Source organism: Miniopterus schreibersii (assembly GCF_964146895.1).
Source record: "Miniopterus schreibersii genome assembly, chromosome: 13".
NCBI lineage: Eukaryota > Metazoa > Chordata > Mammalia > Chiroptera > Miniopteridae > Miniopterus > Miniopterus schreibersii.
Window position 1 is genome coordinate 16,683,230 of NC_138113.1, and position 18,943 is coordinate 16,702,172.

The following is an 18,943-nucleotide window of genomic DNA, read 5'->3' on the forward strand; positions in this document are numbered from 1 at the left end:
GTTTTTAGAGTACACGTTTTGCTCTTCATTTATTAAATCTATTACTAAATATTTCATTCTTTTTGATGCTACTATGAATGGGATTGTTTCCTTAACATCACTGTCAGATGGTTCGTGGCTGGTGTTTAGATATACAGTTTGTTTGAGTTGCAATTTTAGCCTGAAATTTTATTGAACTTGTTCATTATTAGCTTTGATGCTGTTTTAGTAGATTCCTTAGAATTTTTTTATGTACAAGGTCATGTCATTTGCAACTGGAGGTAGTTTTACTCCTTCCCTTCCAACCTGGATGCTGTTTCTCTCTCTTCTTCCCCAATTGCCTCAGCTGGAGCCTCCGCTACAACGCTGTCGGGTGGTGAGAGTGGGCATCGCTGCCTCAGTCCTGACCTTACGGGGAGCGGACTCAGTCTTTCACTTCTGAGTCACGTTAGCTGTGAGATTTTCATAGATGCCGTTGACCAAGTTGAAGATGGTCTCTTTTCCTAATTTACTGAATATTTTTATCATGAAAGGGTATATGATTCTGTCAAATGATTTTCCTGTGTCATTGAGTTGATTGTATGTGTGTGGGTTTTTGCTTGTTTTTTTTCTTTGTTTTTGGTTTTTTGTTCTTTGGTCTATTGACATGGCATATTATATTAATTGATTTTTGGATGTTAAACCAACTTTGCGTTCTTGGAATAAATCCCATTGGTCATGATATTTATCTTTTTTAATATGTCACTGGATTCAGTCTGCTAGTATTTTTCAGAGGGTGTTTATATCTATATTCACAAGGAATATTGATTTATAGTTTTCTTTTTCTTGTGATATCTTTGTCCAATGGGAGTTCTTTTAAGTCAACCAAAATTAAAGATAAGGAATGAATGTAGGGAGAGTTTTTCAGGGCAGAGAAAACATTTTAAGTCATTGGTATCCTGATGAGAATTCTAAATGCAGGACTTCCAGTCCTTAGCAGGGCACAACGTTGAAATGCGATGGCAAGTCCACGGGATTCAGTTGAAGACCTGTTTTTGCTTTTATCATTTGCTAAATGGGTGACTTCAGCAAATTACCCTGCATCTCCTCACTTCTGAACTTGGGATCATAACATCTACATCAGGCTCTTGTTACTGGGGTTACATAAAGTAATGCATGTGGAAAGAGCTTTGTTAAAAGCCAAGTATGATTAAAGTTAGAAATTATTAAACCGCATAGAGAGAAAAAAGAATGCAGGTGAGAACACGGGAGGAAGAGAAGAATTTCACCTCCAAAAGGCCTGGGTAAATTTTTTGAGGCAGAACAAAACCTAATGTGAAGATGGGATCATTTATTTGAGGCAACAAATTGGTTTAACAAAACAAGTGTAATCTCTCTAAAGCACAGATCAGTGATGTGAGCGTCACGGTCACGCAGTTCCCTTTATTTGGGATGGGGGAGTCCGCGTAGGTTTTCCTAAGAGGAATTTCATTTCTTCGGGGCAGAGGGTAACAGTATGTTTTGTTTGTTTTACTTTACATTGCTCTATTGCTGTCACAAAAAATTATGTCGCCTGTAGTAAATTTTCATTGGATGATAACCCCCTGCTAAGAGAGTTTTCTAGAGGCTGTTTGAGAGACACGAAGGGCACCGCTCCGAAATGACTCTGAACACGCCTGTTGGTTTGAACCCCTCCAGAAACGAAGCCAGCCTGCGTGTTCAACAACGTGGAATATAACGACGGGGATATGTTCCGGTTGGACAAGTGCCGGTTCTGCCGGTGCCAGGGCGGCGTCGCCATCTGCTTCACCGCCCAGTGCGGGGAGCTGAGCTGCGAGCGGTACTACGTGCCCGAGGGGGAGTGCTGCCCGGTGTGCGAAGGTGAGGGTGCCCGCTGGAGGGAGCGGGGGGGCACGGGGCGCGGGGCCTCGCCCTGAAACGGGATTACTGAAGGAGCTCCTTCTTTATAACATCTGGTCCCCTTTAGGACTTCGTTAATGCCACACAGACGGGAAATACTACCCCGAGGGAGGTTACGCCCTGGGTGTAGATGACAGGTCACCTGTCGCACTGTCAGCGTGTTCCTGCCCTGCCGTTCCAGCAGTTCCTTAGCAAGGCCTGGGGACATTCTGTTCACCGCGACGCTGGCCCTCCCTCCTGCTCGCCTTAGATTGCCCAGTTAGGACAGGACGGCCCTCGGCCCTGACAGTCGCAGCCAGTCAGCTCAGAGAGGAGCTCACCCGTGTCCCTTCCATTCCCCAGCCCCTCCAAGGGGGTCAGGACCCTGCTGCTCCCTGTCCTTTGAGAATGGGTGGAGGTGAGAGTGGCGTCATTGGTGGCATGGTGGTGACACCAGCTCAAAGCCCAGCCAAGTGTCAGAGGCTCTTAGGAGCCTGCTCTCTCTCTCTCTGCCCTTGTCCCCTCCAAGAAGTAATAGTTCCCATTCCTCCAACAGGTATTCAGAAATAATAAACATTTTCAGGATGCTAACTCTGAATTTCACTTACTGCAGTACATACCTTTTAGGGATTAGGGTACTAAAGTCCAGGAAAGTAGCCCCTTGTCTGAGCTCGCAGTGAAGCCAGGAATAGCGCACCCTGCCTGTGTGTGTGTGTGTCTGTCTGCACTCACCACGCTGTTCGCCAGGTGGGAAGGCCACGTGAGCCTGCTTGTCCTGACGGGCCACAGACCTCCAGCCCGGAGCCGGACGTTTCAGCCTCGTCTGGCGGATGAAATGGGAGGGCGGAATGCCATGCCATGTGCCATGCTCTTCTCTGTCTTTCCAAACTCCTTTCCAATGTTTGAGCTGTGTTGAGCACATCATATTGAAGATCTGAAAATGTTTAAAGTATACAAACTGCATTCCTAACACTGAACCGTAGTTCATAGCAGCGAAGTCCTTTCCCCGATTAGAAATTATTTCAGCCAACGTGCGAGGAAGGTGGTTCGCTTTTTAGGTGTCGTTGGGATTTTTAAAAATCACATCAGACTTTGAACCTTCCCCATTGATTTGTTCCCTAGCTACCCCCGGTTGGTGATAGTCCCTGAAACTACATAGCAGTTGCTGGTGTGAAAACATAGCTACCCCTCTGTGTAATAATCATACTGAGTTGCCTGGGTACGAATCCGGGTATGTCTCACTTCCTGGAATTTAAACCCAGGCTCAGAGTAGAAATGTAATTTTTTTATAAAGCAATTTATAAAGTCTTATCTGACTCGGGTCACTTGGCCGCTTCCATCTCTGGCAGATTGCCTTTCTAAAGCGGTGGCCTCTTTCTTATGACGCCCTGTTACCTCTTCAGAATAAAGAGGACCAGACTCACAGCTGTGTGGACTCGCCCCAACCACAGCAGCACTTGCTGTGGAGACCAGATTGTGTGTGTTTCTGAAAAAGAAAATTGATTGATTTATCCAGTTCCTCTCATTATAATGGTATTTGGGGACTTTGTATGCAGCATTTGTGTCCTGGTCAATAAGCTCAGAAAACATTTTATGTTACAATAGCTTTGGCTACCCTTTCCTCTAACCTCAGCTGCTGCTTGGCTGCCCAGCTCACAGGGAGAAATACAGGGGTAGGTAAAAGTAGGTTTACAGTTGTGAGTACACAAAACAGTTCACTCCTATATTATTACTTATCAATTACTGTATTTTCTATCGGAACAACTGTAAACCTACTTTTGCCCACCCCTGTATATCGAGGTTTACAGTTCTGCCTCCAGGGCACAAGCAGTGGCCCGCGGCCTGTCTCAGCCAGCCCTGTTGTGAGCAAGGCCACAGCGAGGGCCCGCTCACTCCTCCCTGTTGTCCCCACGGGCCTCCGGGCACCATGCGATGGAGTTCTGCTCATCCCAGAAGTAACAGTGTTGCTCTGAGTTAGGTGGGGCATGACTCCTCCCACCCACAGGCAGTGAAATCCAGGTGTGATAAACGTAACTGGACGGCCTGGACGACGCTGTCTGAGCCAGAAGTCCATCTGAGTTTTCTAATTACCAGCCCCAGCTCTGTGCCCAGAGCTGGCAACTCGATGAAGCAACCGCGCCCACACATTGGTTTTTGTGCCACGTGTCCCATCCTTTGTGCAGTGGCAGGCTGGGTGGACAGAAGTTGAGTATGACAGTGGCTTTCGTATGTCCCCCAAGAGACACCTCACCCAACCCTGAGCTGCTGCAAATCCCAGCTGGAAAAGAACTGCAGATAGCTAGGACCGGGGAAAGCCATCTCCAGGTACAGGCAGAGAGAAGGTGTGGGATGCCGCCAGTCTTACTGTGAACTCACGTTTTCCTTTAGATCCGGTGTATCCATTCAATAATCCTGCTGGTTGCTACGCCAACGGGCAGATCCGCGCCCATGGAGACCGGTGGCGGGAAGACGACTGCACGTTCTGCCAGTGCATCAATGGGGAGCCCCACTGCGTGGCCACGGTCTGCGGGCAGAGCTGCATGAACCCCGTCAAGGTGCCCGGGGAGTGCTGCCCCGTGTGCGAAGGTAAACCTCGAGGTTCTGATGAATCCCTGGCGAGTGTCTCGTGTGGGATACGCTTCTGCCACTATGTCCTTACTTGTTTTTTATTTCCTTGGGCATAGTTTCTGCTTCATGCTGTTACCAGTTGCAGAAAAATTTATCATTTGGGGGAAATGTTGCAGATTTACAGTGAGAATCGTGGGGTCTTTGTTTTACCACTGCAGGTATGCTTATCTGAATAATTCACAAGCAAATATACATTTTAATGCAGTTCACTTCAAGTCTAATTAACATCCAAAGACCAATGCAGTGAAATAAAATGGGAAATAAGCCCCAGGACTCCAACATCGCCTGTTCAGCTTGTAGCTCCCACAAACCCAGGAGTCCTAGCAGCTAGAAAAGGAAGCTGGAGCCTTTGGAAGCACTTTCCACTGCCTGCTGCCCTCACTCTGAGCATCCGTTCTACTTTTCATTTCAAGGTGGCTGTGGCTTTGCAGTTCCTCTCGGGCTTTTACTTACGTCTCAGTCCTACATTTACTACCTGTCATCCTGTTAAAACAGGAGCCTGAGGCTTCCTGAACTAGTCTTACTTCCCAAACCCTTTTTCAGCCCACTTCCCACGTCCTGGAAAGATTCTCTGCACACTGATTCACATCAGCCTTAATCCTCTGTCCATGTCGGTTTCTACAGAAAAGAGACTGAATATTTATACCGACAGACCCAATAGAGAGATTCGCCATTAAGAAGCACATTTGCATAGTAAAGGGAACTAAAGTGGGTCCAAAATTAATCTGTTGGAGATGGATCCTTCTGGAATTTTCAAAAACAATTAAGGAACCAACAACTCTTTTCAGAAACTCATTCAGTGGGCTAAGTCCGCTATCAAGAAGGCTTTTGCTTCTACCTAAATTTTCATAAACTCAGTCTTCAGAGTTTGCCTGACTTGCTTCATTAACCTCTGAGGGGTTAGCATTATTAAAGACCTTAAAAAGTCATGTAAAAATTTAAGCTTGAGGACTCCAGTCCTATTGACATCACCGATTCCCTCACCATTACTCTGCTCAGAGCACAGCTGCCACACTTCACAACTTTATAGCTCCCAGGTGACCATTTCGTGGAAATCCCTCCCTCCCTCACATGTATGTTCCTCCCATCCCCTGAAAGCAGCATTTCAGTTCTGGAGAAAGGAGCGCACAGAAATATGTGTGCCTGGTGGGCGCCCAGCTGTACAAGGAAGGGTGACTTGTCAAAACAGAGAAAGGTGGGACTCTCTGTCCCTAAGAATTAGGGTAATCTGTGGTCAGCTTGAAATATTGAAGTACACACGTGTGCGTGATAATGTCAGAAAAATTGAACACAGAAATGCATCATCCAGTAAACACTAACTTTTTTAACTTAAACATCACGAATCTTGAATCATAGATGTGAAAGGAAAACTTGTAAAAAAAAAAGGGGAGGGGGGGCCTTCCTGAAAGTACGTGGAGAAAGGCAACCCTTCTACACTCCTCTCCTTCACCATTAGCATAGTTTCCGTGGTGAGTGGGGAGCCGTTGGTGAGTAGAAATAGTATGTGAAACTAACTGATTTATTCTCACATCTGTAGCTTGCATAGGGAGTGAGTGCTCGTTTGATCACAGTTTGGTGTCTGCAACATATGCACAGAGTTGTGATCTAATCTTGCCCTGTTTGAGAAGAGAATGGCAGCTTTCGTTAGCCATTAATTCCAAAAAAGTTTACTAAGAACCTCCCATAATCCACATACACCATTGGACACTAAGGTGAATCAGGGACAGTTCCTAGTTAACTTCAAACCGGGAGACGAAGAAGGTCCCCCGCCAGTTTGCGTGGGTAAGTGCTTTGTGGGTGGGCCTCGCCGGCAGCGCCGTGCTGAACACCTGACTAGTCCATCGCAGAGCTGAAAGAAGGAAAGGTTCAGAGAGGCCTAGATAGTTTCCTCCAAGACCACCTGCCACTATGTGGCTGAGCTGGGATAAACTGAAGTCTGTTGGATTCAGCTGCATTTTTGCCTGCTGACCCTGCTCCCAAATGTCATCTCAGTTTACTAATGCCCCGATTTCTATTTCCCTTGTTAATCTCTCTTCATCTGTGCTCTTTAGTTCTGTGTTGGGAGAGATGGGGAGTGTGGTCATAGGGAGGAAATCATTTGCAGCTTCCCCAGGTGTTTTTTATATGATCGCCCACCTGCCACCTTCTCTCACTCGGGAACCTCGGGAAGGACCCAAGAAAGTCTCTAGAACGATTTGAAAGTATTTTTCTCAGCAGCATATTTAAATAGGATTTTGAGTAACTGCAGAGTAGCAAAAGGATTCAATGAAATAAGATAATAGCAAGGTTAATGTGTAATAAACAATCAGCCAGCATTATTCAGAGAAAAACAGAAACACTAGTATTCATGCAGTTTATCCACATAATAAATTCCTCTGCGCACAATTGCATAACAAATTTTGGCCCTCACCCTGTTAGCTGCAATCCCAAGGTGCATAGTCAGAGCCTGAAATTATATAAAAGGACCCCACACAAGGACTGGTTTTAGATTTTTTTTTTTTTTTTCTAAATAAATTACTGCAGTACCAAATATGGTGCGTTAGGACCTGCAGGGAGGAAGAACCTTGTGGCTGCTGCCGTTATTAAAGATACATACCTTCCAAGTGACAACATAGTGTGCTTGGTTGCTCCTGGAGCCCTGGGGACGTGAGCCCGGGGGCCCTTAAAGAGTAAGCTGTTACTTGACAGCTAACTCGATTCACAAGTACCTAAGTGCCTTTTGAATTGGCACTTTAGTCCTCTCGTGATTAAGTCTCACCAAGTTATTGTCAACACCCAATTCAGGTGTACAGATAAGCCATCCCGCTCCGTAAGTCTGTGGCTGGTCCTTGGCTTCGCTCTGCTGCTGCTTCTAGACTCCTGCCCATCAACCACATATTTTTATTTCCTGGCTCTTGTAAAGAGCTAAGATGGAAATGCATGGAATAGCACATGAAGTTTGCCATTTAAGTGTACATATGGAAGCTGTGTCTTTGTCTCCCTCAGAACTAAAAACAAAAAAGGCAGGCAGCACAGTGAGGTCTCCCTCAGCGTCTGGCACTGTTTGCATTGTCTTATTTCCAGCCCGCGAGGACAGTAGCTGACATTTCTCCCACACTGACCGTGAGCCAGGCCTAAGTGCTGCAAGAGCGTCAGCTCATTTGATCCTTACAACTCCCCTCTGTGCAGACACTGATCCCAAATTACCATCACAGAAACCAAAGTAGAGAGGTCATGCCATGTCCCCAAGGTCATGCAGCTTTAAAGGGGCAGAGCTGCGTGTCCCCAGAGCCCTGGCTCTGGACCCTGCAGGTACACTGCCTGTAAGACAAACAGGGCACAGCACCCTCTTTTGGCCAGTAGTGTGGAAGAGACTATATCCCCCATGAGCTAGGAACTTACCATATAATTTTGAGTCCCTAAAACAGCACCTGACATGTAAATAGGTGCTCAGAATTGTCAATGAAGAAATGATGAGTGAGTTAGGGAGGACCAGACTAGGAAATCACAGCCAGAATCCTCTCACCGAGTCAGGCTGTAGACCCCGACGTGGGGCCTCTTAACCAGAGCCGCAAATGCTGATGGCCATTGGGACCTCTGATCAGCTGAATAAAGAGTAATGATTGAATGCTTATATTTGAAAGCACACTTTGAGAACAGAACGTGTGTTACATGAAATGTGTTTGGCACACCGTGGGCCCAATCATCTAGAGGCAAGTTGGACCAGTTAGCCTCAGATTGGCTGCTCACCCTCCTGAGGAGCACAGAGCTTTCACCCCACTTTCAGGGGCAGCCACGGGGCCTTCCAGGACAGGGTTTGAGTGGGGTTCCCCCAGGCCCTCCAGGGCTCATGCTCACTATCGTATATAATATCCTGCTTTTTAAGAAGACATGCCTTGCCAGGGTATAGGTGCCACAGCACTGTTATTTCAGCTGTTTCTGCAAGCAAGAATTTTTATTTTAACATCACAATTAGGTATTGAGAATAATTTGCTAATTTTTTTCCAATAACATCAGGTATAAATGCTTCCTAAGCTGATTCTGAATGTCAGAGGGACCCTAAGTACCATTTTCCATTAAAAAATTTGTTTTATAATTAAAGATAAGGTGTTGGGGAGGGAATTTTTGGTTGCGAGAGGTATGTGACATGGTCATGATGACTCAGTAAGAAAAATGCAGGAGAGGTGGACAGTTGTGAGGCCAACTTGGCTGTGCCACCTGATGCGAGAGAGAATTATTTCATCATCACTTAGAAGTCTTGGTGTCAGGCTCGGTCTGCTGTCTCACCTTGAGCTGTGGCTGATCCCCCCAGGTGGCCACAGTGACCTCTGTGTTCTTCGGGCCTCGTATGTGCACCTGCTGGGAGGAGTTGATGGTTTTGATGACTTTGGGGATTTCAGAGCCAAAACCAAGAGTATCACTTTCCAAGAACTTAGAACAACATAGGTAATATTTTACAGGGTAACATTCAATATTATGATTTGGTTGCCAGTAAATAAACCTCATGCTTGTGGTTGGGTGAATGGGTAGTTTCCTTTCTTCAATTCCTGTTTCTCTGAAACAAAAGCAAAATCCATTTTCTCATTTCAGACTGGAAATCAAAAGAGTTATTTGTAGATTGTCAAAGTTGGGTAATGGGCATATAAGCGTCCATCATATTATTCTATATACTTCAGGTTGTTTTTTCTAACTTATCTCTAAAGAAAGCTTAAAATGAGTGTTATTGGCAGAGTTGTTGTCTGAGACCGAGCTGAGTTTCAGGCAGGCCTAATAATTCTGCTGGACTTAACCGACCCTTGAAGCGGAAGACTAAAACGTTTCCTGTGCGAGGATTATTCCTAATTCTCTGGATTTAGAATGAAATATGGTTGAGCCAGACAGCTATCTTTCTTCCTGCCACCTCGCTTTCTTGGATCCCTTACCTGGGGAATCCTGGTCCTACTCAGGAAGGCGTTGAAAAGGGCGTTAGGCATTTCTTGACCCATGTGGGTTTAGTAAGCCACGTCGGTGTCAGCTCCCCCCACTGATTGCCTGCTGTGTTCCTGGCCCACAGGGCTGGGCGTCTGTGAGCTGTCACGTATGCCCACCTCCTCCTCGTCAGTGCTCATTTTACAGGAGCCCTGTAGTCTTTCCTGTAAATGCTGATGGTAGAGTTTGAATCGGGCTGCCCTTCAGATGTGATCTCTGCCGGGCTGCCAGAAAAGTCTGTACCAGGCACATATCTGGGTGGGAATTCCTTCAAAGAAGAAAACATGTTTTCAGCCCTGCCCATAGTACTTCCTCACCGAACAGTATCTCAGATGATTAAGCTACTGCTTTCGTGGCAAGGAGTCAAGCATAGTTTGGCTGACCCCACAGGCGCTGAGGTCAGAGATGCCACAGGGTCACATGATATTAACCTTCTGGTGCATAACAGGGGTCCCAGCTCAGTGCATGGGTGGCATTGCTTCAGTCCCATGCGCTATGCTGTCATTAGTGGGCCAAAAGTAATAAAATACCCGTAATATCGCAAAGACTCTCAGGCATGTGGTTTCATCCTTTAACTCTAAGTATCCTGAAAACTAGCTCCATAAATGGAAGTTAAAATATAGCACAGTCCTTTTTCCCCCCTGCTTGTCCAAATAAGGTCGTACAGTAAGGAACAAATGCAAAGCAGATGACCATGTGTTGTCCTAGGTCTTGAACCTAAGCGTCAGAAATTTGTCGTGGATGAACTTCATAGTACTTTGATTTTACCTGGTAATTGAAAATGCCTGTAGATATTTCAAGCACATTGGAATGTCATTGTTCAGAGCTGATTTGAAATCCATGGTCAGACAGACCCCTGCTCTGACCCCGGCAATTAGGTATCCCCATTGAAGTGTCTGCAAGGGAGCAGGTGCCTCTTTATTTCCCTCACTCTCCATTTTCCACACCTAAAAGGGCATTACTACTGGGAGTCTCATAATTTTCCTACTAAGATAATAGTTGAAGCTAGTAGTTCAGACTTGGGCCTGCTAATTTTCATCTAATCAACAGAGGCAGGAAAACATAGTCTGGAATGCTAACTATGTGAATGAAAAATATTTAGTCCTTCTCGAAATGATAGGAATGTTTTTCCAACAAACTTAAATAAACACAATCTCTACTGAGACTGTGTTAAACTTTTTTGGATGAGAGACAACTCTTAGGCAACCAAACAGAAGTTAATGAAGGTTATTAAGAGACATGCCCTTCGGAAAAGGCTTGCCGACTTCAGAAAGAAAGATCCCATCTCCTTTCTGGTACAACCATCGAGCAGAAGTAGCAGAATTGGTTTCCTGTTAGCTTGTGTTAACCTCTTAGAATTTATAATTTTAACTAAAATCACATTTTCTAGTTTTCAAGAGATGTTCTGCTTTACCTAACCATGGCTGTATTAGACCATCTTATTTTGAAATTCTCATATTTATCTCCTTTGATTGTTTGCCTGAATTCTAAGGAATGGATTAGTCTCAACACACCTGTATTTAAAGCACCCGACAGCACTTTTCATAAAAAGCTTGTTTATTTCCACCATACAAGGGCCAACTATACAGTAATGAAATTATTTTTAAACACAGTGAAATTATTTATTATCCAAGTGAAGTGGCCTTCCTTTCCAGTAGGTATATGGGAAAACTGTACAGTTGTTGCAGAAATGCAGTCATTCAGAATATTGTTGGTACCTTCTATTAACTGATGTGAGAGCTTGCAGTACATCCTTCTGAATATTTTTAGCTTTGTAAACCCCTGACTTTAAAGGTTTATCAGACTCTAGGAAATAGTCAGAGTCATTCTCATCCAAGCCTGGTGGAAAAGGTGAGTGATCTAGCTGGGTTAAATTGTTCAGAGGAAGCAAAAACTGACAGTAAAATAAAGGCACTTTGTCTTCCGTGACACAGTAATTTGCTCTGAGAGCAACTCTGGAGTTTCAGGTAGAATATTAACATGAACAGCATTGTAGCCCAAGCAGATGGCCTCCCAGAGTGAGTGCTTTCCGCAATAACACTTATTTGTAAGTATAACTTACGGTGTGTTTATTTTTTAAGAAATCAGTTCGCTGACTACATAGTATGTTGATGACCTCTAGGGGCTCGAGGCGTGTATTTAAATGGCCATATATTATATTACAACATTTTTGTGAAATTGCAGGTGCTCCTTTCAAATGTATTTTCAAATAAGACTAAAATAATTTCCCTATGGAAATAACTAAAAGAAAAAGAGGTGGTGATTCCCGTATAATTAATTTCTAATATTTTAGCTATCTAACTCTACTTCTGATTATACCATTTCGTTTTATTTTTTTAAATATATCTTTAGTGATTTCAGAGAGAGGAATGGAGAGAGAGAAACATCAATGATGAAAATCATTGATCGGCTGCCTCCTGCATGCCCCCCACCGGGGATCGAGCCCACGACGGGGCATGTGTCCTGACCGGGAATCGAACCTCAATCTCCTGAATCATAGGTTGATGCTCAGCCGCTGAGCCACGTCTGGCCGGGCCAGATTATACCATTTTAAACTGTTTCATTTTATAGCCTTAAATTTATCTTATAAGAACAAAGTGATGTCATGCTATTTAATACATGAGGGTTATCGTTAGCGATAGGAAGGTGTTTCTAAAGGCCCTCAGAAGTATTTTTTGTGCTGTGTGTATCTGATGGTTGAAGATAGATGTCACACAGGTGTATAAAATGTCTGCACGATATTGTTATAAAGTAACAGCACAGACGGAAGGAAGGAAAGTGTTCAGTAGACTCTCTCTCGCCACGCGTTTACGATCACCCGCCACAGGTGGCTGCAGAGGTGGCAGGGAGCAGGGTCTCCCCACGTGCCAGCCTCCCAGTTTGAGATTCCCAAATGCTCACTGCATCTGCCAGCGTGCAGATGGGGAAATTCGTTCTAGGAGACTCAGCAGTGCCATCTTTTTCCACGGGTTTTACCATCACTTGTTCTAAATTGTACATGGGATGAGTGACAGTGAACATTTAGCACTTCTTTGAAATTTGTCAGAAACACGAGGGAACAGCGATGCATTCAGTTTTACACAATTTCGAGCTTGAGTTGAATTAGCAGTTCGACCAAATGTTTACTTACCATTTATATCTACAAAATACCTAATTATACATCAGGTGGATTTTGCTTTCACATCTGAGAGAGTAAGTAGCTTGATTTGCCATAGCTTTTTGAAACAGAGCCCAGTTCCAGTGTCCAGACCATTGGAGACTACAGAATTTAATGGTAGCCATTAGTTAAAAATCAAGATTCAGTTCAAGGCTCCAGCTCTTATTTTGATGCACCATCATGAATCAGGACTAAGAATCCCCAAGAAAATCCTCAGGCCAACAAGTGCTGGTGCTTGGGGACCCTGGGAGTCACGTCATGTTCGGGGTGTGATTTTCGCCGTGACCGCTGGAGCAAACTAACAGTCGATTCTGTAAGCCGCTTGCCCATCCAGGCAGGACCTCCCCGCATGCACCCTGTATGACCTCACCCCTGGCTGCAGCGCACTCTTTCCTGCTTGACATTTACCTTGGTCTTCATTTCCTCCCTTTAAACATGTATACACATGTGATATAATCTGAGGCTGCCTTGGATCTGCTTTGGAATAAGCAGGGTATATTCTATGCCTGTACCTCACCCTGTGGTCCTGCCACCCTGAGGTTGGGCATCAGTAGGAAGACAAGAGATGGTCGTCTTTTTCACCTTAATTGCTCTACATATCAGCTCACTTTTTAAAACAATTCAGGGAGTCTCTGTTTTATTAGTGAAGCTAAAAAAATGTTCAACGATAACATGACGTCAGTTTGGGATGGCCCAGGCCTTTGGGTATTGAGAAGGATCAGCAAGCTCAGATCTTTTCAAGACCGTGACTCTCTCGTGCTTTCTGGGAACCAAGTGTTTAAAAGGTTCCAAGGAGACTGGAGGCCAGATGAGTTCAATGGAGGTGCCCCCCAGTCCTGTGGCAGACGCTGAGAACGTTATTACCTGAGTGAAACACTCCCGATGGTAAGAAAGTACTGGGTGAACTATTCTTCCTGTTGACATAAGTTTTAGATCACTGAGGCTCTGAAACTAAGATTTGCTGATCAAAGGCAGCTTTTAGAGGTGAGCTGGGTCTTCTGTGTCATCTTTCACCTTGAGAATGGCAGAGCTACTAAAAGCCACCACAGTTGTTTAAGTGACACTTTGATGAGTTTGCCCTCAGCCCGGAAGTCCCAGCAAGGCCCCGTCATGAGAGGAAGGCCGGGGCCAGCCAGGCACACAGAACCATTGTTCCTGCTCACGCCGGGCAAGCTGATTACTCGGAGATTTCTCCTCTTCCAGACACATGGACGCAGTCGAAATGCCAAACAATGGACTCAGACTGCCACTCGGCAGATGTGAAAGGCGCCAGTGGCTGGTCACTAATGTGCTCCAAAGCTTACCAGACCATGTGAAAGGACCTCTCGTGGGCACACCCACGTCCTGGAGGCTTTCCATGTTGTCCGTAGAGGTAGAAAAGGATGCTTAGCTGCAAAGGACAGGGTCCAGAATGCCAAGCCAGTTGTCATAGCATTTATCAGTGGAACATTTGGGGCCTGCGAAAGGGCACATAATTCATTCACTCGGACATCATCTGAGACCTATTCTAGCTCCGAGCAAGCAGGATAGTCGTTGGAACAATAACTATAGCAACAAGTAATATTCCTGTAACCCTTAGAGTTTATAGACTAGTCCCCTCTTTACGATCACAGTGAGCCTTACTGACAGTGGTGTTGTGAGGTGGTAATAAAGGGTATTCTCATTTCATAGCTGCGCAGAGAGGTTTAGCATCTCATGTAAGACAGAGAACGGGCAGAGATTCAGGCTAGATCTTCTGACACCTCTGTAGACCCCCATTGTGAGAGCGGGGAGAGTAGAAAAACAAGACCATGAGTATGAAAGCACCTGATCATCCTGGCTCACAATTGAAAGCCGTTCCTGCTGCTGGCTCCATTCTCATTGCCGAGACCCAGTTGCTGTTATTTGAACTTTCGTGGCCTCCCGTTTGACCAGGTTCTTTTCCTGAGCATCTGCCTGGAATTTTGACCTTGCTGTTTGACCTCTGGGAAAGCCTGCTTCCCCTTATCCAGTTCTGTTTGCCCCACGTAGGGGACGCTGCACCCAGACATCTCTGTCCTCACGCTTGCCTTCCTCCCAGCTGTGCGGTCACATCTGGCCCCTGGGCCCTGACCAGTGGCACTCACATCCCTAGTGAGTAAAACGAATGGGCTACTTAACCCCCCCCCCCAGTGTGCCAGGCACTGAGCCACTGTCACCAACACTTGTTCATTCTGGTCCCAACCCTTCCCTCTTCCCCCTCCTGCCAGTCTTCGCTTCATCATGAGGTAAGTTTGCTGATCAGTTGGCAAAAGTGCTCATCCTGCATCTAGTGCAAGATAGGTAGCTGAACTGAGTGAGTGCCCAGCTATTTTCCGAACCATTTTAATAACACTTTATTTAATTGGCACCGTAAAGGAATGAGGTAGTCACAGAAGTGAATTCTCCAGGTAATAGAAATCTGGGGGAGGGGGGGTCAGATTTCATGTTAAGAATTTTGAAGGGAGACCTACGATGCTTTGTGTACTTTTGTGCCTTCCGAAGTTAGAGATCATGGTTTAACCCATGTTAGGCAGCTGAGTATCTCAGTTTGGTCTACCTGGGTCTGGGGATATCTCACTCAGTTTCCATTATCAGTGTATCAGGTTCACAGCAGCCTGCTGGTCTAGCATGTGGCGTCAGTGGATCTCATTTATTGAGAACCTGCTATGTGCAAGGGCCTTCCGCAGTGGGAGGGTCCTAAGGAACGTACTATCCAGTCCTCCACGTTAGGAAATTAGAGATTCAGTCTGTTAGGGACACTATTGAGCAGGGGCCCTTCTGCATCAGAAAACATGCCCTAACTTCAGGTAGGTGCACAGGTGTCTTTTATTTCTTTTTGTTCATTCTTTAAACATTACTATGGGCCAAGTACTGTGCTAGGTGCTGGTGGTGCAAAATATGAATAAGCCATGGTCCCTAATGCGAGGACCCTTGTTCCCTGGCCCTCCGCCATTTCTCAGGGTGTTGGGTTAAGATATCAAATTCTGACTATCTGACCCCCCCAAGTTGAATATAGCTGTTAAAATATATGTACACACACATACTTATAAGTATGGCACATTTTTTCCAGTTAAGGGTTACCAAGAGATAGTCCCTGTAAAAATGAACAAAAATATGTAAAACATAAGACAAATATAAAAGGTACAGATTATTCTTGGAACCCAATTATTTTGTGAACTCTTCTTAAGCTGAATTCCTGGAAAAAGATATCCCACTCTCTATAAAAAAAACTTTCTTTAATTTGTTTTTTGTGGCCTTTTAATAGTAATCTCAGAATCATACTACTACTGTCTTTTCCTATTAAACATGAGATTGGTAAAGGAAGGAAAGTGTCTCCAACCGCCAAGAGTCCTTGGAAAAAGCACACAGAGTTCATAAATAGGGCTAAAGTAAATACGAGATTGCTCCTCTATCCGACCGTAAAATAATACAGATCTCGGGAACATGTTCACACCATTCATTTTAAAATAAAGAAACTGCTCTGAGATAAGTACTTTAGAAATTGCAAGGACGTAGGTGTTGTTATGAGAAATATTTACAAAGGGGAAAAGGGTAACTAAATGTGTAGTGCCTGAAAGAATTTGAAAACTCCAACTGTGGATCTTTTTCCATGACTTAATGAGACTTTCTTAAACACACATTCATATGCCGTGGAAATTCCCATTTCCCGGTTAGGGAATTTTTGTGTCTTAACTTTTTTTTTTTTCCTTATTGTCTACTTTAATAGAGATTTTCCTCCAGCTTCATTTGGGAAAATTTCGTCTTCACAGTATTTGTCTCCCCAGGCTGCGATTGTGTTGACGTTGGGGTGATTTATTCGAAGGGTTATCTGGCTAGGTATGGTCACATTTGAAAAGCATCTGTGGTAGCAGAGTGACATATGAAGACATAAAAGAGATAAGCTGTCTCCTTTGTTCTGTCTCGCCAACTTGCCCTCCAGTGTTGCCCTGGGTGGCTACTGGTAACCGGTGGGCTGGGGAGGCCGGATACACTCGGCCGTACAGAGTGAGTGAAGCTTCGCAATTCTCCCACTCGTGAGACGTTCTCGTGGCTTAACCAAGCCCAGCCCCCACTCCCTACCCCCGAACCCCCCCAGAATCTTAAGGAAGAGAGTGCCTGAGCCAGGTCTGAAAGGAACATGATTGCTCATCTTAGTCTCCGACAGTCAGGCAAGCAGCCTGGTGAGTTTGCAGGCAAGGGCTGTGTGCAGGGTGCCGGCCGATACTAAAGCCCGGGAGAGGTGGGAAGGCGAGTCAGACAGGCAGGCGTGCGCCTCATTCATTCCCTTTCTGCTTGAAACTTTTTTCACTTGAAAAGAAATGAAATGGAAGAGTGTATCTGCCTGAACTACTTTTTCTAGAAGTTTGCCTTCAGTGAGGTTTTTCCAGAAACGCTTCTCTTGGTGAGTATGTGCGGGCCCGTAGGAATCCAGGCCGCTGCTGCACAGCCGCTCCGCGGCCAGGCCCCAGTGCGGGAACCGGCGTCCCCGAGGCCCTGGAATCTGGCCCAGAGCCCCTCGCCCCCCTCACGGCCCTGCAGGCGGACCCGGGGGTGCCCCCGAGGGGCGCCTTCCACAGTGCGCTCCCCACAGTCACCCACCCTGCTCAAGAGCTGCTCAGGGGCTCTCAGCTCCCCAGGGCTGCTAATCAGAAAGAGTGCTTCACGCAGTCCCGCCGAGATCATCGGTGTTATTCTCAGGAGATAATTGGTATTATTCTCAGGACATAACCAGCAGTTAATGATCGGGGTCATGAGAGGAGCCTTGTGTGCTTTAATTCAAAACCAGAAGTTCAGCGGAGGAGTGCGTATGAACACCATGGTAAAAGCATCTGTTAACTTTTTTATCTAAGCTGCATCTACCTGAAATATAAAAAAACTGATTATATAAATATCTGAAACTTAGATATTTGTTAACATAAGTATCACACATTTTTAAATAGCTGAGTGTCAAAATATATTTTTTTGCTCTGTTGTCCCAACATTGTTAGACTGTCCAATGTGACAGTAGGACCGATATTAAAACTTTAAATCAGTATCTTGAAAGGATGAACTTGAGTTTTAACTTATTACTTCCCTTTCTCCTTTTTGGAGAATTTTCCATAAAGTAAAACAAGAAACAAGAAGGTAGAAAGCTTATTTATATTTTGTTAACACATTTTTACCTCCTAAATAATCAAGTATACATTTTACAGTCTGGTGCTGTGGCCTTGGAGTAAGAATAATGGTTTTTAACTTCATTCTCTGGACCAAATTAATTGTGATCACCATGCCTTAATATCCCCGTTGAGGAGATAAAATCGCTTCTAGGATATGCTTGAGCATCAATATTAAATATTGGTGGTGGTCTAGAAACTTCACACCTGACACACTCTAAATCTTGAAAAATGTGTTTTCCTGGATATGTTTTTACTGATGGGGGCTTGTGCTTCCTGGGATAGGAAAGAAACATTCTTCCCTAAATTCTTAAATAAATATAAAATAAAGAACCAGTATGTGTTCATGCTGTTGAATGTAATAATAGGTTTCCTCCCAGAATTTTGTTCTCTTAAGGACTGTAAATGGAGTGTTGATTTTAAATGCTCTAACTCAGGATAGTATCAGATGTGTCTCACGTTGGAGTTCATTGTTTGGAATAAGAAATTGAATTTCACTAGTTTCACAGCACTTTCTCAAAAAATTGCCCCACTTTTAGTAATAGGACCATTTCTGAAGTTACATGGTAATATTTTGGACTGAAAGCAAACTCAGATGTCTTTATGATATACCAGGTTTTTGCTAGGTGATGTATATATAGTTGCATATTTCTGTCATAATATTATTCTTACTGGAATCTAATATAGACATGGCCTAACACAGTAGGAAACTGAGCACTTAAATGTTGCGAGAATGATGAAAGGAGTAGAATGTAATATATGACTTCAGACATAATGTTAGGAGACAGCCACTTGCCTGGATCCATGCCTGTTACACACCAACAGCTCAGTCCAGTGACACAGGACAGCAGCAGTAGGTAACCTAGCATGTGTGTCATCACCCTCCAGAGGCTTTTAACATTCACTCCAGTTTGTATTTGAAAAGGAAAGCAATACTTACTTGTTAAATATAATAACTAGTGTTAACGTGTGGTTTGTTTTTTAATTTAGAGTTCTGTCTAGATTTAATGTCACAATGAGTGTTGTTGTGTTTGGCCTAATCTGTTGAGGGGACACTGAATAGTTCCAAGGCAAATTGACAATTTTCATGAGTAAATGTTGAGTTTTGAGTTTTGTTGAGTTTTCTTTTAATATTAAATATTGAGGGAGTCATAATTTGAAATGCATATACTTCCCAATTTCTTTCATCTAATGTGCACCA

The 18,943-nt window shown here is 44.5% G+C and overlaps 1 protein-coding gene across 2 annotated transcripts in view; it reads left to right on the forward strand.

The window, feature by feature from the left end:
* Positions 1-18,943, forward strand: part of CRIM1 (cysteine rich transmembrane BMP regulator 1) — a 168,011-nt gene that overhangs the window by 105,859 nt on the left and 43,209 nt on the right. For both annotated transcript variants that reach the window (XM_081156849.1, XM_081156848.1), the window contains exons 6-7: positions 1,657-1,839; positions 4,246-4,443. In XM_081156849.1, the coding sequence (XP_081012975.1) occupies positions 1,657-1,839; positions 4,246-4,443 (381 nt within the window). The remainder of the gene's footprint in view (positions 1-1,656; positions 1,840-4,245; positions 4,444-18,943) is intronic.